The following is a 25,154-nucleotide window of genomic DNA, read 5'->3' as shown; positions in this document are numbered from 1 at the left end:
CGCTTCCCTGGATTGCAGGGTCCAATTCAGAAACACAACGTTTTGATGTCTTACTCTGAGAAACTCTGAGCTGTTGTTTTTTTTTTTCTTTCTGGTACAGTTTAAAAAAAAAAAAGCCTTCAAAACCTTCAAATGTTGAAAACAAACAGTCAAAAAGAGATTTAACGATTAAAATGAGCAGCATCCGATGAAGGTAACAGATGCACAGTTTGTTGTATGAGGTCTTTATGTGTCTTAATGATGATCACACCTCAAGTGTCACTAATTGTTAGTTAATTAGTTCATTTCTAATGCTTTGTCCCTCCTTCCTGTTTTAGCAAAAGTAGATGCAAACAATAAATTAACCCACAATATGGCTCTTACAAGCTCTTATATAAAGAAAATAAAGTGTATAGTCTAGGCTACATGTTATCTTTATTAAGAGCTTGTTATTTTGTCGACTGTGTTCACAATAAATACAGTCATTGATTATAAAAAGCTTGTTGCTTTGTCAGCGCTGAGAGCTCAGATCAATAACAACCCTGTAAACATGTAGAAAGAAGAAAGGTTAAAGGGATAGTTCAACATTTTGGCAAATTGGCCCATTGCCATAATCGCTATAGTCATAGCAGTAGGTTCATTACCTTTAATTGTAGGTGTAAGCTATTTTTAGTACAGCGGAGCGCAGCAGCTGGCTGCTCAGAGCTACGCTATGGAGGCTAACGGAATTTCTTGGTTTCCCTCATTAAACTCATCAAATTCAACATCCCAAAACTCCACAGCGCTTTTGTAGACAAGTTGTGAGCTGCACAACCACCACGCTATGAGATAACGACGGAACGATACGAAACGGAGCCGTTTTCGAGGTAAATTCATACAAAACCGCTGATGCGCGTTGCGTTCAGGGACAGTTTTTCAGCAAGCAGTCTCCGTATTTACCCTGTATTTACCTCGAAAACGGCTCCGTTTCGTATCGTTCCGTCATTATCTCATAGCGTGGTGGTTGTGCAGGTCACAACTTGTCTACAAAAGCGCTGTGGAGTTTTGGGATGTTGAATTTGATGAGTTTAATGAGGGAAACCAAGAAATTCCGTTAGCCTCCATAGCGTAGCTCTGAGCAGCCAGCTGCTGCGCTCCGCCGTACTGAAAATAGCTTACACCTACAATTAAAGGTAATGAACCTACTGCTATGACTATAGCGATTATGGCAATGGGCCAATTTGCCAAAATGTTGAACTATCCCTTTAAAGGGATTCATTGTCAGTTGAAGTTTACTGTTGGAGGTGATTGTGACATTGGGCCCTAGTTTCGTCGACCAGGTGAAGTCTAGCATCAGCGCAGCTTCGCCACGCCAACGGGGTGTGGCCCAGGTCCATTTCGCAAGTTTGCTGGGCCGCGCAGTCCGACTTAGACCAGCGCAGCCCCTCCCCTCGTCCCTCCCACCGGCGCAAACGGTGAAGAGGGAGGAGAGAGGGCGGGAGGGAGACAGGAGGAGGAGAGAAAGGCGTGGAGTGGGTTTGACACAGCCGAGTCAGATCTTCACCAATCAAAGGAGCTCCTCTCCTCACCTTTAACTGCGCGGCGGGTGATGCGTGCTGCAAGTTTGTCATTTTATACTTGGACATGGACGGAGGAAACAGCGACGCCAGAGGCCGAACCTCTCCCAGGAGGAAACAGCTGTTTTGGTCCGGAGGTCCGAGCTCAGAGTGACCAATAATGAGTTTACTAATATACTTAACCAGGTTTGATCTGATACACTGAGAACCCCTGCCCAATCTAAGAAACAACTAATACACTAATAAAGAAACTCACATTTATTCAAACCCTATGTAAGCAAGATGACAGGTGTACACTAATCACAACATAAACACAGACCATGTGGATTAAATCAGCGTAAAGGACTCGCGCTCTCTCTCTCCCTCCCTCTCTCTCTCTCTCTCTCTCTCTGTCCTCCTCTCTCTCTCTCTCTCTCTCTCTCTCTCTCTCTCTCTCTCTCTGTCCGTCTCTTTTTTTCTCTTTTTTTTCTGTGATGAGATGCTGAGTATACTGTAGTAGGCTATATACTGACTATCTGATACCGAGGCTGTTGTGGTGGACTAAGAGAGATGAAGATTTGTGTTTGTTTTTCATTACGGCTGCGTGATGCGGTCGCTCTCCGCTAATGAATTAATAAGTAAATAAATAAATAAAGGGGATCATCACAACGTGTGGTATCTCAACACGGCAGCGACATGCAGTCATCCACCCTCAGTCCTGCTTTTGGGACAAAGCTGCTTTTCAGTGCCAGTTCGTCCCTGCTGTGTTAATTCAGGTGGAGTTTCCATTGCGCGTGCCACAGCCTTTGATCTCTGCTTTGATCTGACGTCAGATGTGACGGGACAATCTATATAGATATAAATTCACGTGTTGATTCCGTTAGTTGCATTAAATAGTGGTTATTGTGGATATTTATTGCATTGAAATGTGTCTGGAACTGTGGAAATCTGCCTGTGAGGTCTTGGTGACGTGTGTGCACTGCAGATCAGTCAGCCAAACTTCCACTGCACCTGCTGTGCTTCGCTCTGCGCTGAGAATAGACCTGGTTGGAGGTGGCGAGCTTTCAGCGCAACCTCGGCGGGACATTTTCGGACAAAACTTCCACTGCACCAAGCTGAATCTGTGACGCCTCCCCCTGCTGCGCGGCCACGCCTATCTCAGCGCAGCGCGATCTGCCAATCTTCCAATCTGACTTTGCGCTAGGCTGCGCTGGTCGAAACTTGCATTAGACCGGCTGCGCTACCTTGCGCCACCTGCGCTGCGCCAGCAAACTAGGGCCCATAGAGTTATAACACGTTGTCTGCACAGCTACGTCTACAGGACAGACTGGGCTAGCTGGTTAGCATGCATGCTAACTGAAAGACATCAGTGGTTGTTTCCACGTCTGGATAAATTTGACGCTGAACTCACGACATTTCTTAAAAACCGATACGCAAACAGCTGTCAATACTAACGTTAGCTATGTAGCAATAGGAAAACTTACAAACAGCTCCTTTAAGAAAAACACAATCCACACTTTATAGGTATTCTTGCAGGACACCGACAATCTTAGGAGTTTCTCTCCAAGGTGCTGAATTAAAAAAAAACAACAATCTTTTTTAAAGACTGAAGTAATTTGTACAATCAATTTTTTAATCATAGTTCTGACTCTGAGTGGAGTCGAACCAGAGAGCCGAGCTGCACTGGACCTGAAACAGGTGAATGTGAAAAAGACTAATCGATGCTCTTTTACTATTTATGGATTATTTCAAGCCAGTAATTTGTTGCATTTTCACTTGACTGAATGCATGAGTTGAACCCCGGTCCTCCCACACTGAATAAAATCATTCTTTGAATTTATGTTTTTTTTTACAGACTGGATAACTCATCGTAAGTGAAGATGTATGTGTAATGTTGTTTGCATTAAGTCCAGACAGCTCACAGAGATGTACAGACCTCTGCAGGCCGGCTCTGTCTCATTCCACTGGGGATTGTTGGGGTCCATACATTCGATGGTGACCGACCCCTGCTCCAGCGTGTAGCCGGGGTCGCAGGCGAACTCCACCACGGTGCCCACAGCCCAGCTGCTGTCGCTGCTGGTCAGGTTACCGTACTTCACAAAGGGCTCGTAGCAGTGGCCGGCCGCGAAGGCTGTGGAGGGAAGATGAGAGAGGAAAATAATGGAGGAAATAATGTTACCGCATGCAAAATTCAATTAATTCATCTCTTTATATTGGTGTAATGAGAATGGATTGTATGGGGTTATTTCCTATCTTAATTCAAGAGCATATTATGTTGATTTGAGAGCAGTATTTATTGATTTCACATTCACATTTTGTGATATTATCTCTCAAAACTCTGCTTTTGTGCATCAACGCTGTCAACCAATAGAAGGCCGGCTAATGTTGACCAATCAAATTATCCCTGCTTCTTTGCGGGTGTGTTCGCTGTACTTAAAGGAGCTTCGCATACGGGTGGGCACTCTTTCAACCGGGTTTACCCAGAGCACAAGAAGAAAAGCTCAAGCTTGAGCGCAGGAAATCTGCGCAAGCACCAATATAACTGAGTGCGAGCACACAGTTTGAGCACGAGCAGAGCAAATTTGAGTGGGAGAGCAGAGTTTTGAGAGACAATATCACAAAATGTGACCTAAAGTGTCTTTACCAAAATGAAACTCAATCTGTCCAAACCTTTGAGGATAGTTCAGTGTGTGAATTGACCAGCATCATTCACCAGAACCTTAAACATCTCCGATCCTATGGGGGTTATTTCCTATCTCAATTCAAGAACATATTATGTTGATTTGAGAGCATTATTTATTGATTTCACGTTCAGGTATTGAGACGAGCTATTTCAAAGCTTCGATCTGATATTGAAACCTCTCCAAACTCCTGGTCAGGAGACGCCTTGGTCCAAAAACTCCTAGATCTTGAACTCTGTGTGTTTCCAGGTTGACCTCTGCTCGTATCGATGGAGAGTGAGGAATAAAGCGGCCTCTGCCTGATGGTCGTTGTTCACTCTCTCTACACATCCTGTGAGTTGAAGGTCTGCCGAAGAACCTCCACCAACATCTGCTTTGTCTCACCATGATGGTTCATTCAGATCTGATGGTACACCCTCAAAGCCGACCATCGATCACGGTGTCTGGGAAACACCTGCTTGAAGCATGTAACGGCCAATCAATGGCTGACGGGGAAGTCCAACTACAAAAGCACCAACTGGGTTCAAATCAGGTCGACCGTTTCTCAGGTTTCATCTGAACGTTGAAGAACTACAGAAGCTCCAGGTCGTATACGTTCAGGGACTCTTAATGCAATAAAACCGATGCATAATCAATGAATTCCAAATTCTGTGTGATGTGCATGTACTTCTGATGGTGAGGCAGAAAGACACCAGAGAGAAAGAAGCAGTGGGGAGCAGCTAAACGAGCGCTCATGCAGGCCTGATGTTATCTCCTCACCACCAGCGTGGGAATGGTTTATAAGGATAAAGTAGCGACTATCAAATCTGTTGGAGACAAGCTGAACAGCATTACGTCCTGTTAATGGCCATAATGAGGTCCGCTGGAATTATGCATGGCTGCTCCCTTTGGACTTAATCCCATTTGTAGCAGTGAAGCGGCCGCCTAAGCAGATTACACTGATTGTATTTCCAAGTGGTCCTCGTGGACCGGAGACAAGCTGCTTATCTGATGGCGAGAGCTGAGACAAATGCGAGGACGAAGGATAAGAGAAGCTCACTGATATCTCACCTTGACGCCGTCGCTTGAAACTCACCATAAAAAAAAGAAAAGAAAAGAAAACATCATATGGATTCTGAGGCTGAAAATTAATATTGCGCACCTGAAAGATTTGCCCTTGATTCCTGTTTTCTCCGGCGCCGTTAAATTGCTGCAGAGGCAACTAACGTAAAAGAAAAATCAATAAAGAGAGGGGCCGTTCAACAGTTAAGGAAGCATTTAACTGCACCCAATAATGTGTTTATTGCCAAGATTATTGCCAGCAATGAAGGCAGTAATGAAAGTGAAACATTTCTTTTGATTATCCAGACGGTGTGTTTTAGTAATGGGGCTTTTGTTCTGACAAAATGTTTTTTTTTCCTCTGCGGCGTCTAAACTAACGGTTTATAGTGAATTGTGTTTCATGGCGTCGCTCTCACTCTGTCACACTCTCAGTCCTCTCTCCTCGGCTTCGTCCAGGATCCTCCCTTTGGACCAAATTAGGATTTTAAGCAATGCCCATGGCGACGCTCCAGGGAATGAGGCTGCTGTCAGTGGGCCGGTCTGTTGTTGTCGTCGTGTTGGACCGTCCCTTTTGGTTCAGACTGAAATATCTCTCCACAACTGTTTCCTTGGTCCTGAGAGAATAAACTCCTCCATTTGATCGACTTTTGTGTCACTCCTTTAAAAATCTCCTGACAACTATTGGATGGATTATTGTGCTAGTGACTTTTCCCACTAATGCTACTTCTCTACATTGACATTTCAACAAAGCAGTAAGATGGATGGTTGTGAAACAAATTTACTACGCACCGTCCTGCACCTGTCAGAGTGACATTTAAAGCTAATTAACAAGTAGGTAAAAATGTGAAACTTTATAACATACCAGGGCCGTTTTATTGGACACTCGTTACCACACTGATGTTAGCATTAAGATGAAAAATACAGGTACTCTATCTGCAGTATGGATGGACCTACTCCTACATCCCTACACTGAAGATGTTCAGTTTTTTATTATTGCTCTTCCTTTTGTAATAATTAACATATCTGCAAAGTTCTTGGAGAAATTTATTGGACTGTTTTTCAGTCACGTGATAAACTAACTGAAAGCTTCTTACCAGTTCTCAGATCTTGCAACTTAATCTGAGTCTTAATTCACACTAAATGAGACTCAAAGGAATATTTGCAGACACTTCTCCTGGTGCTTTTGGACAGATTTCTGGTTCCATCTGCTGCCTATTATGATTTAAATGATGTTCTGCTCTCGACAAAATCACAGGAGATAAAAGCAGAAAGTTCCTGCCGCATGTCTGCTCTGATGTGTGTGTTAATATGTAAATGCTGTGAGCTGTTCTCGTGTCCTTTGACATGTAGAGCGGTCTTAATCATGGGACTAATATGGATGTAATTACACAATTTATGACCCTGTACAATCTCACTAAGATCAATTCAAACAGTAAAGTCTTGACTTTCAGGTATAACGGCAGGTCTGTATGATATTTAATTTTCATGCAGCAGAATCCTATACAAACGTCATGTATAGTGTAAATATTCAATTAGGGATGTAACAGTGGCTCCCATAGGGTGAAGTGGGTGGTCAGGGTTAAAGCCGTAATTGTGGTTGACAGCTCTGTGGTTGAAACTGACCTTTAAAATGGGATGATTTTATGGAGGCAAAGGACACTGTGAGATTGTAAGGAATTGCACGTCTACAGTTGTGATACTTCACAACTGTTACAAATGCAGTGTGGAAATGTTAAAGATCCCATATGTTACACTTCTTGTGTTTTATCTCAAGTTTTTATCAATGAGAAGATCTAAAAAAAAAAAAAAAAACCTCTCTCAGCTTCTCTCTGCAGCTCTCGTAACAACAGTTCAACGTCAGCCAATCAGAAGAGAGCAGGCTCTGAGCCTCTCTTCTGATTGGCTGACTGTTTTCTGTGTGATCCAACAAGAACAGAGCAGATTTCAGAGAAACCAAACCCTCCCAAAGTGTTGGATGGATGGGTCCAGGAGGGAGGGGCTTGGGGAAAGCTTTGTTGTGACATCACAAAGTCACAGGAAGTCCTGACAGCTGGTTTTAAGGCTCAGTTCTATTATACTGTATAGAGCTTTAACACAAACATCTACCAATACAAACATCTACCTTTACACCGTATGGAGCTTTAACACAAACATCTACCTTTATACTGTATGGAGCTTTAACACAAACATCTACCTTTATACTGTATGGAGCTTTAATACAAACATCTACCTTTATACTGTATGGAGCTTTAATACAAACATCTACCTTTATACTATATGGAGCTTTAATACAAACATCCAGCATTTATATTGTATTATTGATTAAAAACCACTTGTCCTGTATCTTAACCTTAAGCCTAAAGAAAAAACAACACAATTTTCTATTTAAATTTGAGATAAAACTCAAATTATTTTGCAGCTTTTTTTTTGCTTTCCATTTCACCAAATTTTGAGGTAATGAGTAATTTAAAACATTTTATTTAGAGTGCAGGTTTAAACACAACAGCATAATTTAATGTTGTTCATAATAACCATCATCAAACAAAACCCAAGGTTTCTAATTAATTTTCTAACATTAGACCATTTTATTTATAATAAATCGAAGAGCTCCATTCACACATCTATAGAAAGTCTCCTTTCATTAGGGCAGCGGTTTCACCTTTCAGAAACCTGAAAGGTTTTCTTCAGGCCACGTCTTCATACTCCTCTCACCTCATTTTTTTCTTTCCACCATCTGAAAGGAGCCTTTCACTGCATTCACACAGTCCAGTGGTGCAGCACTCGCGTCGGCCTTGATTACATGAATTTCATCATCACTAGAATTCCTGACCTCCATTCACCAGTCGGCATCTGAGGCTTTCATGCTGCACCCTGCTGAAGGTCTTTGTTAATTATATCTCTAAATCGATAATTCAGCGCAGATTCACAGCAGGTCAAAGTTTCTCCCTGATGCTAACTCGGCCTCGGCCTCTGGGAGCTGCTGAGCTCACATCTCTCTCCGTGGTGAATCATGTGTTTTCTGCAGCGTTTTTCCTCCGTGTTCGGCTCTAAATCTTACCTTGGTACCTGATGGCGACGCCGGTGGACGTGCCCGAAGCGTCGGTCGTCAGCTCGATGAAGAGGTGCCTGGACGAGCTGAGTAAACCCTCATTAGGCAGATACTCCACCTCGTATGAGTCATACAGAGCTGCTGCGTCGATGCTGTTTCCATTCTTGATCAGCAGCCTGCAAGATAAAAACAGAGTGAACCATCAGATTCCTGTCACTCGGTCTCCTGTCGTCGGCTGTCCACATTTACATATTTGGATGGTTTCTCACTCTCATTTGTCTTTTTAACACTCCTGTTGTCCTCCTGGGTCAAGGAAGGAAGGATGAAGGGAAAGAAGGAAGGAAGGAAGGAAGGAAGGAAGGAAGGAAGGAAGGAAGGAAGGAAGGAAGGAAGGAAGGAAGGAAGGAAGGACAACCGGAATGGGAGGAAAGAAGGAAGGGAAAAATGAAGGAAAGATAGATGGGGGGAGGGAACAGATTGGGTCAAAAAGGAAGGAAGAAGTAAGGACAAAGGGAAAGAAGGGAGGAAGGAAGGAAGGGAGGGAGGAAGGAAGGAAGGAAGGAAGGAAGGAAGGAAGGAAGGAAGGAAGGAAGGAAGGAAGGAAGGAAGGAAGAAGTAAGGACAAAGGGAAAGAAGGAAGTAAGGAAGGAAGGAAGGAAGGAAGAAAGGAAGGATGGAAGGTTTGTGGAAAGAAGGAAGGGAGAACGGAAGGAAAGAAAGATGGAGGGGGGAACAGATTGGTTCAAGGAAGGAAGGAAGGAAGGAAGGGGAGAAAAATTGTGGAAAGAAGGAAGGGAGAATGGAAGGAAAGAGGGAAGGATGGAGTAAGTTTGACCCAGAAGGACAACAGGACGGTTAAATTCCTTGCATTTCACCGCTACAACAAACTCAACACTTCCTGTGGACGTTTCAGTGGACAGTCTTTATTAATTTCTTAATTGGGCTCCCAAACCAATTATACAGAAATAGAAGTAGCCTTAATATAACTGTATCATTACATATTTATTAACAGCTCTGAAGGCAAATATGTGATTTGCACATTAGTGAGTTGGCTCAGGGGTTGCTAAAGAATATGCAGGAGGTCCAGTGCCAGCTTCAGCTGCACGGCACAGCAGTAGGAAACTTACATGTAGCTCATTTTAAAATTGTTTTCATTACTAATTACTTTATTACTTTTTACTTAAAGGTACATTGTGTAGGAATTCCTCCCATCTAGCGCTGCGGTTGTATATCGCAAGCAACTCAATCGGATTTTTCATGCTGCATTCACGTGAAATTGGGCAGACGGCAGACGGACGACAGCCACTGCACGTAACGGCATAAACAAGCCTCTATGTAAACAAGTGGTCCGTCAGCACGAGGCAAAACAATACAGGCGTGACAATATGTTGTCATGACGATGTCGTATTGTTTACCTGACCCATGTTTTACCGGCTTTCTCTCGACTTCTGTGACTAAAATTACGTCTGGTTTGTTAGCGACGGCCGTCTGCCCGACTGCAGGTGAATGCAGCATCACTCACTGCGTTACCACGGTGACTTTTAAAACTTTCTAATTCAGAGCTGAAAGGAACACTTCACTTTGTTGATGGGGGGATTACTGAATAATGAAAAACATACTTTTAAAACCAAATAATCGATTTTCGTAAATAGATAAAAGGAGAAGTTACACAATGTCCCTTTAACTATGAATGTATATGAAGCTACATTTTTCCTCAATGAACAAGTCTGATTATGATTATTTATGGTTCATGTTTTTTCCCCTTAAATGAACCTGTTTTTGATCAATATATTAGGTTTTATACTCATGTAAACCTTCCCAGCAGACAGCAGTGACCCAGCTGATGCTTGGTGTTGAGTCTATGGAAACTTACATGTAGCCCATTTTAAAATTGGTTTCATTACTAATTACTTTATTACTTTTTACTTAGCAATGGATGTATATATAAAGCTGCATTTAATTATGATTATTTATGGTTCATGTTTTTATCCCTTTTATACTCATGTAAACCTTCCCAGCAGACAGCAGTGACCCAGCTGATGCTTGGTGTTGAGTCTATTGAAGCAGCTCCACCTCAGTGTGTCACAGCTCCTCCTCCTCCTCCTCCTCCACCCGTTCCTCTGAGGTTCCCCTGCATTGATCTCTCCCCGCTCTGCCTTTGATGGCTGAAATTATTCCTCTCAGGTAGCAGCAGCAGCAGCGTTACAGCACAACAGAGTCTCCAACTCCACGTCAACCTAAAATCTATATTTGCATTTATTCTTTATGTTTCTATTCACACTGACTGAACTGAGCTGAGCTGAGGAGAAGAGAGGGGAAATTCTTTGGTTTCATTTCTCTGAGGTGATGAACAGCTTGAGTTCCTCACCCGTTCAGTTACGAAGCAAAAGTCCATGTGATCCGTCTTGAAAAGGTCCAACAACAGAGTCGATCAAACAGCTTCCTGCTACTGTGGCTGCATACAGGTCCACATACACCTCTATGATGACGACGAGGTGGAGAGAACACAAGGGCTGCTGGAAAAGGATGCTGCATCTACTGGTGGAGCCAGAAATCCATCAAAGACCTGCTGATGATTGCACTTCTCTTCATCTGAGCGAGGCATTGTGTGGAAAAACCAAAGGAGCAGATGGTTGAAGCCGGGCATACACTGTACGATGTTTGAAAATCTTGTTGTTAATATCAACACACACTGTACGAGTGAATTGTCTATGATGCACGGCCAAAGCCCATGATACTCAGACTGTATCATCAACAGAGCTCACACTGTACGGGTGAAAACGACTCATCGACCTCTGCTGACTGTCCTGCCTATTAACAGCTATAAATAAAGATTAATTTAAAAGCTCTGACGCCGGTTTGTTTATTAGCAACCGTGCTAACGAAGCAGAATAAGGTTGTTCTATTGATTGCATCTATCCTGTGTGCCGAAACTTTCACAAAGAAGAGGCGCCGTAGCATATTATGGACTCAACTCGCAGATGGCTCGGCAGATGTGGACAGTAGCTATGGTTTGTTTTCAGTCCACCAATGCGTCGCCATTGTACTAATCGGCTGTCTGCTTCCACTGTGCGTAAGCCTTTGTCGGCCGACCAAAATTTTGGACATGCATTGCAAAAACTCAAAATCTTACCAAGAATATTTGTCTTATGTCAAAACAAATCTCATAATACCTAAAATAAGACTCATCACATAAAAAGTAGCTTATTTTTAGACATTATTTTTACTTATTTAAAGCAAATTTTCACTTGAAATAAGTTGAATCTGATAGTGGAGCAAGTTTTTCTTTCTTATTACGAGCACAAAAAAACTGCTTTCACTGGCAAATGTTTCTACTTATCTCAAGTGAAAATTAGTTTGAAACAAGTAAAAATTATCTAAGAACTAGGTGATGAGTCTTATTTTAAATGGAAAGAAATTAGTTTTGACTAGAAATGAGACATTTTGACATGAAATAAGACAAATATTCTTGGAAAGATTTTGAGTTTTTGCAGTGTGTCAGAAATTCATCAGACCGTCTGACGATAAGGTCGGACTAAACAAAACACAACTCCGCCCACACCAGTACATCTTTCCCAGAATGAGGGAATAAATTAGTTCCATAAAATGTTTTTATATAAAAGAAAAATAGATACGTATATTTATGTAACTGTACACCTTATCAACAATTTTAGCCCAATTTTGACCGGATTTCTGAGAAATAGTCTCAAAAATTAGGGTAAAGTCGTACAGTGTAGCCTATATACCCGTCTTTACAAGAGCTCCTCCATCAGACCTCATTATTACACCACCATGTTTACGCCCGTGCCAATCGTCTGTCTTCACCCCATCGTCTCCTCTTCCTGATCTCCTCAGCTGTCCAGATGTCTCCTCGTACCTCTGAGGTCTATATCTGTAGCATGAGAGCATGAGAGCTGCCCGGAGCAGCGATTGGCTGCTATACAAAATGGATTATTCAGCTAATTTCCCCCCCTGTGGCTCTTCTGTTCAGGCCTCTCTTATGAGAGCTCCATGCTGTTTAAATGACACTGTAGCTACCGCCACCACTAAGAGCTGCACTCACAGCCGCTTGTTACCTCGAGCAGCTGCCGGAAAAAAAAGAAAAGAAAAAAGTCCAACTGGGAGAAACCAGAAAGTACAAGACCGGAGAGAACAGGAAGGCAAAACAGGAGACAGAGGTCACACTGCCCTTTACCTGACTCACTGGTTCTGACCTTTTTTTTTTTTTAAGCTTTTAGCAATTTAAAGCATTTATTAAATAAGGAGTAAATTTAGATGACTGACAACTCAAGTAGCATTAAACCTCACTGCGGATCATTTTCTAGAACTTTCATCTATCTTTGCGTTTCTTTGTTAATGTGAACATCTTCAAACCTCATTGTCTGTGCGGCAACTTATTCTGACCCATGGTTACGTGGATGGATGGGTCATCAACCCTCACCACCAGTTAATCATGTCTGTATTATTGTAACCATGACAACACACTGAGATGCTCTTGCTTTTAATTCAATCTTACTCTTATATGACATTTTTGTTTCATTTGTTTGTTAAATTATTTTATCTTATCACCATTATCATATGATTTTTTTTTTATCTTCAAGGGATATTTCAACATTTTGACAATTTGGCCCATTGCCATAATCCCCTATAGTCATAGCAGTAGGTTTGTTACCTTTAATTGTCGGTGCAAGCTATTTTTAGAACGGTGGAGCAGAGCCGTGAGCTACGCTACGGAGGCTCATTGTATTTCTTGGTTTCCCTCATCAAACTCATCAAATAGACAATCCAACAACTCCAAAACGCTCTGGTGGACAAGTTGTGACCTGCACATTCACCACGCTATGAGATAATAACTGAACGTTACCAGACAGAGTTGTTTTAGAGGTAAATACAGAGACTGCTTGCTGAAAAACTGTCCCTGAAGGCAACGAGCATCAGCTGTTTTGCATGAATTTCCCTCTAAAACAACTCTGTCTGGTAACGTTGTGTTATTATCTCATAGCGTGGTGAATGTGCAGGTCACAACTTGTCCACCAGAGCGTTGTGGAGTTGTTGGATTGTGTATTTGATGAGTTTGATGACGGAAACCAAGAAATCCCATTAGCCTCCATATACTGTAGCGTAGCTCTGAGCAGCTTGCGGCTCTGCTCCGCCGCTCTAAAAAATAGCTTGCACCAAGAATTAAAGCTAAATTTCTGCTACTTGGTGTTAGCATCAAAAAAACAGAAACAACAAACAAACAAACAGCTGTGTGTCGTGCTCACCGGTCGTCGTCCTCGGCCAGCGCCACCTTCTCGAAGTGAACGTGGAGCCTCTGGCCCTCGGGCGCCTCCAGCAGCCAGTGGCAGGTCAGGTTGTTGCTGTAGTTGCTGGGGAAACCGGGAGAGATGAGTCGACCGACTGTGACGTTCCTGATCAAACCACCGCAGGCCGCTGGGAAGAAACCAAACAACACTGTGAGCTTTTTTTTTCACACTCAATTTCAGTTCAATCACATTCACAAACTAGTGTGAGAGCGTCGGCCTGCTGATCACAGTGGAGGCTTATTTACCTGAATTAAACTGGAAGACGAAGAGGAAATAACCTGTTCGCTGCTTTAAAACGTGTAATTACAGACTCTGAACTGTTTTTTATTTGATGTAATTCTTCAAATTGGATGAATATCACATTAATTTAACTCTAAGTGGGTCTGGGGGACTCGCAGATTCAATTCAAGACGTTTGGTTTTAAATCTTAAAGAGTGGAAAAAGGTCAAAACAATCATCTGTTTATTTTTCATGAAGAGAACAAAGAAACGAAACATTGCAGATACGGCCAGGGAAATGTATCTACAGCTACAAGAAGGTGTGCGTTTGTGTGTGTGTGTGTGTGTGTGTGTGTTTCCCAGCTGATCAGGTCAAGGTTACTCATGCAGACAAAGCTTAATTAAAGCAGAACAGGAAGAGTAAACCCAGTGGCATCCTGCCCAGCCTTCAGTAATCACACCTCAATACACCTGCTTTACGCTCTGACACACACACAAACACACACACAAACACACATTCACACACACATACAATCAAGATGGCAGAGATACAGGCGCACAGCCGCACAAACTCAGTCTTAGAAATTGCTTTCAGAGGCACATTCTCCCTGCGCTGCCTGCGATCTGAGTGGTCAGGAGCGAAATTGTCACTTTTTATTCATCAGTCGACCTCGTGGGAGCAGATAAAGAAAAGAAAAAACATCTATCATCCACACACACACGCGCGCGCCGGCCCGAGTCCAGGTCCGTCTGTCTCTGTGGCTGTCATGCAAAGGACCTGAGGGTCCAACAGATAAGTCCTGGCTGCTGCAGGAACGTTGTTACTATTGATGGGAACCGTGTGAAAAACTGAAGCTGAGAGAGAGAAAAAAACCTATAGAAATATGAAAAAAAATGCTATAAAGGCTGGGTTTGCTACAACTATGGTTCACCAACGCTAACAGCTAATAATGCTAATATTTTAAATAATTAAAAAAGTAAATATGTAATTTTAGACACATTATTTACCCAAGAATAATATCAAAGCATACTCATATAAGACGATCAATACCTATGCTGGAGATAATGCTAATGCATAAAAGACTGTGCATTCTGTGGTTTTTAATTCATTTGATTTAATTGAAAAACAACCAATTCTAATTATGCGAATGGTGTTTATGCTAATAATAAATGTTAATGGTTTAATAATTTCATCTTCTGATCATTATTAAATCCATTAACCAGTATAAGGCAAGGCAATTTTATTTGTATAGGCCATTTTTACAAACAGTTTGTCCTAAAGGGCTTTACATGGCATCATAACAACATCCTCTGCCCTTAGACCCTCACATCGACTGAGGAAAAACTCATAATCAAATAATAATCATTTAATAATAATTGTAATTAGCATTATTAGTAACGTGAATGAAAAATAATCACTTATTTTATGTCTTTTTTAAAATAATCATCAGAATATATACAATGTATTTGGCCCCTAGACTTTGTCATTATAGCAGAGCATTAATATTTGATTTGTAATGTCATAGTAATGTTAAGTAGAAAGTTTTAGTTGGTGTATTAGTCTGATTCAAAGGATTGGATTTTTCTTCTCTCATTATTTAGGATATTTCATAAAAGGATAAGTTTAATAATGAACAATATCATGATAAATATTGAATGCAGATTACAAATGTTTTGACCTTTAACTGTGTCTAAATGAGAAAAGATAATTAAAGACTTTGATTAACAGACTGCGTAGGAACATTATCATTATAATTATTATTAATATTAATATCATCATTATTATTAGAGAGGACGTTCCTGAGGAGGTTCGGCTGCTCACCGAGGCAGTGCGGCTCCTTCCCGCTCCAGTAGGGGGTGCTGGCATTGCGGCAGCTCAGCACGGCGGCGCCTTGGAGCTGGTAGCCGGTCAGACAGGAGAAGAAGGCCTCGCCGCCCGAGTGCAGACTGGTGACGGACACGTCGCCGTAGAGAGGACGCTGCGGGAAGACGCAGCTGAGGACGAAGACTGTGGAGACACAGAGGGAAGTGACGTCAGTTTAGGGAGGAATTTGTTTTGGGGTGGGTTTTTTTTTTTTTTTTTTTTCTCGGGTCAAAGGTCAAAGTGACAGAAGCGGCTTCTCCTCATGATTTTACTGTGAGAGAGTGAGACCAGAACTGAATTAAAAGAAATTAAATAACCAAAGATTAACCAAGGAAACTGCCTGAAAAAAACACACAACCTGTTCTGTATCGACTTTCTTGGTTAATGACGTAAAATGCGGAAAAAGGATCAAGTTTTCATTCACTAATTATGTTAATACAACTGTTTACAACCCCCCCAAAAAATTGTTGTTGTTTTATTCACTATAATCCAACACTCGAACACTCTCTTTATAAAAACTACATTATAAAGCATTAGTAAACCATAAATGTATATTATTTACTATGTAAATACTTCACACATTTATACATTTTTAACACTGGATTTAATTAGGAAACTCATCAATAATGTGATGAGTATCATTATGTGATATCAAAGACAAAGGACTTATTTAAAAGATGTCAGACATGTACTAATGGTCAGCCAGTCTATCAATAGATATTTTTTATTATAGATGAGCTTATTATTCCAGAGTTAAACATTTATTACTGTGTCAATAAATTTATGGAAAGAGCTCTCTTCTGATTGGCTGATTGAGTGATGCAATAAAAATAGATCAGATTTCAGAATAAAGAATAAAGAAGAGAAACCAAAAACTGCAAAGTAGTTGGATGGATGGTGGGTCCAGGTGGTGAGGGGGCGGGGCTTGGTTGTGACATCACAAAGTGACAGGAAGTCCTGACGGCTGGTTTTAAGGCTCAGTTTCTGAATACAGGCTGTGTGCATTTCTCTGTGGACTGAGGCTTTGATACTTTCACAGTATTAATATAGAAGCTAGAGCTGCTTTATAATCACACTACACATGGACAAATACCTTTATACTGTATGGAGCTTTAACACAAACATCTACCTTTATACTGTATGGAGCTTTAACACAAACATCTACCTTTATACTGTATGGAGCTTTAACACAAACATCTACCTTTATACTGTATGGAGCTTTAATACAAACATCTACCTTTATACCGTATGGAGCTTTAATACAAACATCTACCTTTATACCGTATATGGGTCTTTATAACTTGTATGTTCGTGATCTAGAACCTAGAGTTAACCAATAATCAAAAAGGAAATCCCACTACTGGACCTTTAAATGTTGAATCTTGGACCTTATTTTTCTGCCACTGTCAGATAAGTATACATACAGTATATACATATATATTTGATGATATTCAATATTGAATGAAGCCGTCTGCCTCAACAGATGTAAAAAAACCCAACAACAACAAATGTCGAGTGGAAAATACACAGTGACATTTAGTGTGTCGGTCGGCGTCCCCCTGTGGATACCACCTGCAGGATCTGTGAGGTAACAGTTACAAACACACATAATCTCACACACTCTCACACACACACACGTAGACAAAAGCCTGTCACATCGGTGTGTGGGTGTGTAGATGTGTGTGTGTGTGTGTGTGTGTGTGTGTGTGTAGATGTGTGGGACGAGTCCAAGCTGCGTCTCGGGTGACCGGTTAACTAACTGACGTGTTTTTTATTGCCAATGATCCGTCTTGCCTCGGCCTCCTGGTGTTGGGCCAAACAAATTAATAATATATTTCTGCTAAAGTCTCTGATCCATCTCGCTGTAATTGTCCCAGTTTTATTGTGAGTCCGTGCGCGGCGGCCGGCTGCTGCTGCTGCTGCTATCGATTCTGTCTGTTGGGGGACGGCAGCAGCAGCAGCACCGAGGCCTCAGGCGGGGAAATATGTAGGGAGATTAAACAGGCCAATAAATGACAACCTCTGACCCGACGCTCTGTTAGTGTTGAGGGATGATGCCGGCGCTGCAGTGTCTCAGGCAAATAGAGATAAGAAGAGCAGCGTTGGTCTTTATAGTATTTCTCATTAGAGCATCATCTTGGACTCATGGTGCCGTCATCGTCGCCGCTGAAGCCGGAGCTGCGTCCGATCGCTCCCTGAGCTGGTCATTACCATGCTCTGCTGTAGCTATTAATATCCAGGCCAAACCAAAAAAAAAAGAATGAAACTCGCATGCAGGCGGCTCGCTGGAGACCAGAGAGGAGATAAAAGAGCCATCATGGTAAAGTAGCATTGTGGTATCATAGCACTGTGAGCGCTAACAGGGAGTTTTCACAGTGACAAATTGCCTCGGAGCGGGAAAAATGCCGCTTTGTGCTGCATCACTTTGTCTTGTCTTCTCGGACCTCGTGGCCATTTATCAAGTTTTGGTTTTAATGAAAGGTTATTGATAAGCTCTGCTGTTGTTTCTCTCTTTCTCTTTCTCTTTCTTTCTCAGAGACTGGAGGAGACCGGGGGCCGACCTCGCTCTGGTCCGGTCCGATGTTGTTGTGTTGAGAGATGAAATAAAATAAAAGCTGAAGACGAACACAATGAACAGAAGTGAATGAAGATATAAAAATAACCCCGGTGAACCGGCGCTGACTGTCGCAGTAATTGGAGCCGAGGTTCAACAACAGGGTTTCTCTTCTGTACCAGATCTAACGGGGGCTCCTCCTGACGCAACAAATATCAAAGTGAGGAGGAGAAGTACGGTGGCCCGGAGAGGCCAACACAACACACATGCAAACAAACAAACTCAAATTCAGGAAACGTCTTCATCGCTCTGACGACACATGAGCTGCAAATATCAAAAACGCCAGACACACAGGAAGTGTTTCCAGGGGAACCGGAGGAGTGATGAACCAACTCACTGAGGGAGTTTTGAACCAAACATCTTTGTGTCCCCTTTGTGTTTTGACTATTTACAGCTCGTGTGTTGTCTGTGCGCTGCTTTGATTCCTCTGGGCCACCGTAGGAAACACACAGACAGAAGTGTGCTCCTGTGTGTGTGAGGGGGGAAATAAATAAAGAAAACAGGAAACGTTACATCAAACTTCATGTTCAACCTCACACGACCTTTTTATTAATTTTTCATTCTTTAATTTTAGCTTTTGTAAATGAATTATTGTGATTATTCTGAACGTGCTGCTGAATCCAAACTGTTTAAGTCTGGACCAGATCTCCGTCTCATCCGTCATTCATTCATAATCCTGACATCAGCAGGTCTGACCATCAGCAGCCTGGAGCCGAAACAAACAGAGATTTGACTGCCCATCATAATTTAAAGGGATAGTTCAGTATTTTGGCAAATTGTCTTAGCAGTAGGTTCGTTACCTTTAATTGTCGGTGCAGGCTATTTTTAGAACGGCGGAGCAGAGCCGCGAGCTGCTCAGAGCTACACTACGGAGGCTCATGGGATTTCTTGGTTTCCCTCATCAAACTCATCAAATACACAATCCAACAACTCCACAACGCTCTGGTGGACAAGTTGTGACCTGCACATTCACCACGCTATGAGATAATAACACAACGTTACCAGACAGAGTTGTTTTAGAGGGAAATTCATGCAAAACCGCTGATGCACGTTGCCTTCAGGAACAGTTTTTCATCAAGCAGACTCTGCATTTCCCTCTAAAACAACTCTGACTGGTAACGTTGTGTTATTATCTCATAGCGTGGTGAATGTGCAGGTCGCAACTTGTCCACCAGAGCGTTGTGGAGTTGTTGGATTGTGTATTTGATGAGTTTGATGAGGGAAACCAAGAAATCCCATAATGAGCCTCCATAGCGTAGCTCTGAGCAGCTCACGGCTCTGCTCCGCCGTTCTAAAAATAGCTTGCACCAACAATTAAAGGTAACGAACCCACTGCTATGACTATAGGGATTATGGCAATGGGCCAATTTGCCAAAATGTTGAACTATCCCTTTAACAAAAGAAAATTCAAATTATTTGCATATTCAGAGAGAAACAAAAGATTGTTTCTCATCAGTGCAGACAATGACTTACAATCTACAATACAAGAAGTTAAACTGAAACTCAAATAAGCGATCCCAAACTCTCATCAAAGTGCAGCAGGTGCCCGTTCACAGGCGGACTGGACTAAAAACTGAGTCACTTGACAGGTGAAGAACTGTCTGGTCCAGAGTATCGATCTGAATCTGTCAGTAAATGATCCAAACTGTGCAGCCACAGTCGCTGCTGCAGCCGTGAACATGAGGTTTAGCGTCTGACGAGACGCTGGATCAGCAACATTAATCTCATTAGGACATTATGTGTTGAAAACTGAGTTCGCTGCTTGATGAGCGACACATATTAAAACTCCAGTTACTTCTAAAGAGTTCACAGTGCATCATGATTCAACAGCACAACGTCTGTTAAAGGTGCCGGAGCGAAGTGAGTCACATATCCAACACAACACGATGTGTCAGCGACGCCTCGAGGAACTGCTTCGAACAGGGAACAGACGGGTCAAAGGTCAAAGTCAGAACGACCGACTCGACCGCCTCCAGTCACAAACGTTCACTCAACGATGAACTGATTTGAATTTGAAGGTAAAAGGTCGAAGGTTAAGGTCACGGTGAACTCAGAAAACACACGTTGGACCACAACTCACAGATTCATATGTAACCCAGGCTGTGCGAGCTCACGCCACTCCACACCCGGACTCTGCGTTGTGTTTGTGTTGGTGTTGGGGGTGTGGAAGGAGGGACGAGTCGGACACGGATGGTTGCTGGATTTATGGCTTGGACCACGGCGCCGTTTATTTCTCATTCATCAGCTCAAGTGTTGTCGGTTCAACCCTTACGGTAGAGAAACAAACATTTTTTCAAAAGTAAAAAAGAAAGAAAAGAAAGGTTCACAGTAAGACTACAGCCTCTGAAATACCTGGACGCTAATGCTACACTGCTACACGTGAAGCTACTGTACTGCCGACATTCTAACACAAAACACACGGATAAAACGTAAGTATTTGACAATAAATGTCTTGCCGGACAGCACACATACTTCTGCATAAGGTATTTAAACACAGCAGTCCAACAGAGTACACAAGCAACCGTTAATAATTCAGGATAATTCACATTTACACAGAGCACCGTTTATGCGGCTTACATTACGGTAGAGAAACTAACATTTAACCAAAATGGCGCACGTGCAGGCGAATCCCTGCAAATACGGTGGCCTGTAACGGCCAAACGGCCATAATTGCTAAACCACTGAGGGCCAAAAAACAACATAATAGCGCCATCTATGGTCGCAAAAAGGTAACTACCCTACACATACAATATTCATGACGCACTGTGACTCAAACGTCCAAGAAGAGGAACGCACAGAGCCTGGACTTCCTGTGACTTTGTGATGTCACAACGAAGCAGCCACCGCCCCCAAACCGGCCACAAACGGCAGAAGAGTAAAACACTGGATCTTTTAGTGTCAGATTTATCTTTCTGTTTTAATTTGTGGATTTTACCCGCTGCTGCTGCCTGAGCCGTAACGTCTCTGCGGTTCTCATCAGCGCTGCAGGAGGATGAACGACTGTTTCATCTGCTGCTCCTGAGCCGCTAAACCAACACGAGCCCCAGACCGGCCGTAATCCAGCTCTGCGCTACGACCGCTGTGAGGAAAAACGCCGGCCTCCGCTGCCTCTAATCAGACCTCGTGGACGCGAGCCCGGATCACACACGGGCCGTTTGATGGTTTCCCTGTAGCAATAGCCGATGCAAATTGAATAATATTTATTCCGCGGCCGGCCGCATTGTGATGCAGCTTTCATGTGGAATTGCTCTGCGAGGATCAAACTTCATCTTTAATCTCATTCGGTCCCTGGAAGTATTTATTTCTGCTGACCGTTGGAGTGGCGTTGGCTGCGCCGAGTCGACAGAGTCTGCAGAGATTAATGCAGCTCCGGCATCCAGCTGCAGACTGCAGAAAGACCTCAGGCTTATTCTGACTGTATCATGCTTCATTTATGGTACATATGCTATAATTGTCTGAGAAGGTCACTGAGTCACAGAGGCAAATGTCACACTATATACAGGTATATACTGTATATATATATAAAGATATAAAGATATATACTATATATATATGGGCTGCATTAGAAATTTTGCTGGATGCTCGAGATGAATCCTTGTGAGTTTATTGAGTTTGAAATGCTATTGATGCAGACTTCCCCAATGCACCATGGGAATTTACTGCACACATAAATGCTGCCCAGAAAATGTTTGTTTTACAAACAGCCGTCATGTCCGCCATGGTTTTATGCGATCTGTTAGAACAGTGGTACTCAACCTTTTTTACATCAAGGACCCCTAAATTGACACAAATTAGACCACGGACCCCCATTGGACAAATTTTTCAAGCAAACACCAGAATTACACAAACATTTGTTCTGAGACTGAATAACGTACATTTATTTTGTACATTCAAATTAGGGTCAATGGTGTGGATTTTTGGAAATATAGAGACATTTCTGGAAAAAAGTGGTACAATTTCTCCAAAAACGTTTACATATTTGTAGGAAGAAGTGGTTCAAAAACAATTCTCAAAAAAATAAAGATTTTCTACAAAAAAAACTCTCTCTAAAAAAAAAGTGGTACAATTTCTCTCTCAACCCCACATTGAGAACCACTGTTAGAAAACAGTCACCCAATCAGGAGAGAGGATCAGAGCCTCCTCCTCTTCTGATTGGCTGACACCGACCTGTTGTTGTTACTAGAGCTCCAGACAGAAGCTGAGAGAGGAGATAGAAAACTACGCTGAGATGGTTTTCAGATCTTCTCATGGATCAATCCTTCAAAATAAAAGCTAAATATCTCATCTTTGAAATACCTGATATACTACTACACACATGTAGCTTAACGTGCACATGACCTTTAATTGTTTGAGTGAGGATGTTAATGTAGAACAAGGCGTCATGTTTGTTCCTCTTTGGTTAAAAGTGAAGTCTGAACTTTTGATTTGACCTTGTGATCAAGATATTAAACAAAAACATCAAAATTAAACAAATACCTCTCATTTTAAACCTTCTATATCCCTAGGCAATTGAACTGGACTTAGTTTTGCACTACTAGCCAGTCTAGTCTTGAATAAGGGGCGAAACGCCTTCAAAGACAAAAACTAAGTCCAGTTGACTTTCCTAGAGATGCCTTTGACCTGGACAAATGAGAATCTGCCCAGATAAACCTTCTATAGTTGGATCATTTCGTCTGACAGACCTGCTCCTCCAAGCAGGAGCCGCCGACATTATATCAGAGTTGGTTTTAAACCAAACTGATTCTCTCCTTGTTTCCCCGTTTCATGTGGCTCCAACACATTTTCCAGCTTTGTCCTAATTTCAGTTGCGATCAGCGGGGGAGAAGAGTCGGGGTCTCAACGGAGAGACACAAAGAAAACAAACACAAAGTTGGAGAAGCTGCAGCTCGGAGGAGAGGAGACGCCGCGCCCCGCTTCCCTTCCCTCCGTCCTCCAGAGGCCGTCATCCATGATAAACAACCAGAGGGAGGAGGCTCAGACACATCAGACGCTGAGCTGAGGACCACGGGACGATGCGGGATGAGGCCGACACACAACACAACCAGGGGAGGAAACAGATTGCAAGGCAGACTCACTCAGACAGGGTCATTCCTATTAAATCCAGGTTAAAAACATTTCTCTTTTCACGTGCTTATAGCTGAGAACTTAAAACTTTATCTATTTTCTTTTATTTTACTTCTATTTGCTCTTGCGTTTAACTCTGTTTTTAGTGTTTTGCTTGTTTTTATTCTGTCTTATGCTTCTTTTTCGTTTTGTCTTTATGTAAAGCACATTGAGTTGCCTTGGTATGAAATGCGCTATATAAATAAGATGCCTTGCCTTGCCTTGCCATGCCTATGTTCCCACAGCCCTATGTTCCCACAGCCTTATGTTCCCACATTTCTAACTTTTGTTGTCACTGAAAATTAGGCCCTATGTTCCCACAGCCCTTTGGTCCCACCATTGGTTGTGTTTAGGCAATGAAGAAAAGAGTTGGTTAAGTTTAGTAAAAAGACCCGGTAGAGGCTAGACAGGCCAGATAGATAGAGTCAAGATAGCAGGGTTCCTACATATTTGAAATTTCCAAATTCCATACTTTTTCCAGACCATAATTTCTAGACTTCTCGGTAAAAGAAATTCAAATAATTTGTGATATTTGAGTAAATAGTTGTGCATTACATAATAAAAGTCATGCAATTAATAATTTGTTTTCATTATTCTGAATGTGTATGCCAATGTAACTAGCTATAGGTACAATTAGCGCATACAAATATAATTAACCCAGACAACTTCAGATAAGACCAAACCCAGATAAGTATTAAGATAAATATATTTCCATACAATAATTTCCATTGTCCATACTTTTCCAGACCTGGAAATGTATCAAATCAAATTCCATACTTTCCCATACTTTCCATACTTGCGTAGGAACCCTGAGATAGATAGAGAGAGTCCAGTGGGAACATAGGGCCTAATTTTGAGAAAAATCTTAGAACTGTGGGAACATAGGGCTGTGGGAACATAGGCATGGACCCACTCAGACCAGTCTCATCTGTGTTGCGGCTCTTTTTCTTTCTTCGTCCCCTCGCTGGGAGTCAGTGAACACAACCCCCGCCTCCACCTTCACCTCTCTGCCCCTGCAATCCGTTTTATTTATGCTCCTTATTGCAGCGAGCTCTGGGCCCAGCGGGGGGCCTGTGGCTGTGGGACGTGGACGTGATCACCCCGCCGTTTGTCTTTCAATTAGCCGAGCGGCGCGGCGCGGAGGACTGGACCTCCCGCCCAGAGCTAAATCACCCTCGGCAACCCCTCTGACGGCCGCTCACAGAACATATGGGCTTCGTAACGACGGCAACCAATCGTGATGCTGCACCGTGTTTCTTCTGCAGCTCAACGCCGTCGACTCTGGAATCAAACAGTGAATATTTTACACCGACGTCCAGATTTTTTTCTGTTTCAGGCCTAGTAACATGAGAATGAGTCAGAGAAGCACACACACACACACACACACACACACACACACACACAGCACATGTGGTGAGATGTTCCCTGAACGCCTCACATGCCCACTGTGTTACACAACATTATACAGTACAGATGTTCCCTAAATGTCCATCGCTGCACTGATGGAAAATGAAAACAGCACATGAATCATCTGGTGCTGCATCTATGAGCAGATCTATGAGAGATAAAGAGGAAGTGCTGAGTCTGCATCAACAGCAGATCAAACGAAAAGGACAGAAACAAATATTAAATCTCATTAAAAAAAGATGGAATATGCCAAACGTGACGGGATGTAAACCTTTAGAGAGAGGAGGTCTGGAGACGCGCTGATGTTTCCTCTGCACCTTGAACTCACCAGGTCAAAACCTGATAATTAATCTGGTC

At 42.4% G+C, this 25,154-nt stretch overlaps 1 protein-coding gene across 1 annotated transcript in view; it reads right to left on the bottom strand.

Moving 5' to 3' along the window:
- Positions 1–25,154, bottom strand: part of sez6b (seizure related 6 homolog b) — a 221,445-nt gene that overhangs the window by 34,156 nt on the left and 162,135 nt on the right. Inside the window, exons 5-8 of the mRNA XM_085794838.1 lie at positions 15,632–15,817; positions 13,550–13,718; positions 8,295–8,461; positions 3,451–3,645 (exon numbers count right to left, since the gene is read on the bottom strand). Coding sequence (XP_085650964.1) covers positions 3,451–3,645; positions 8,295–8,461; positions 13,550–13,718; positions 15,632–15,817 — 717 coding nt within the window. The remainder of the gene's footprint in view (positions 1–3,450; positions 3,646–8,294; positions 8,462–13,549; positions 13,719–15,631; positions 15,818–25,154) is intronic.

Source organism: Trachurus japonicus, chromosome 13 (genome assembly GCF_045865225.1).
Source record: "Trachurus japonicus isolate A0001 chromosome 13, Traja_1.0".
NCBI lineage: Eukaryota > Metazoa > Chordata > Actinopteri > Carangiformes > Carangidae > Trachurus > Trachurus japonicus.
Note: the sequence above shows the minus strand (reverse complement) of the source record. Positions and strands in the feature narration are given on the sequence as shown.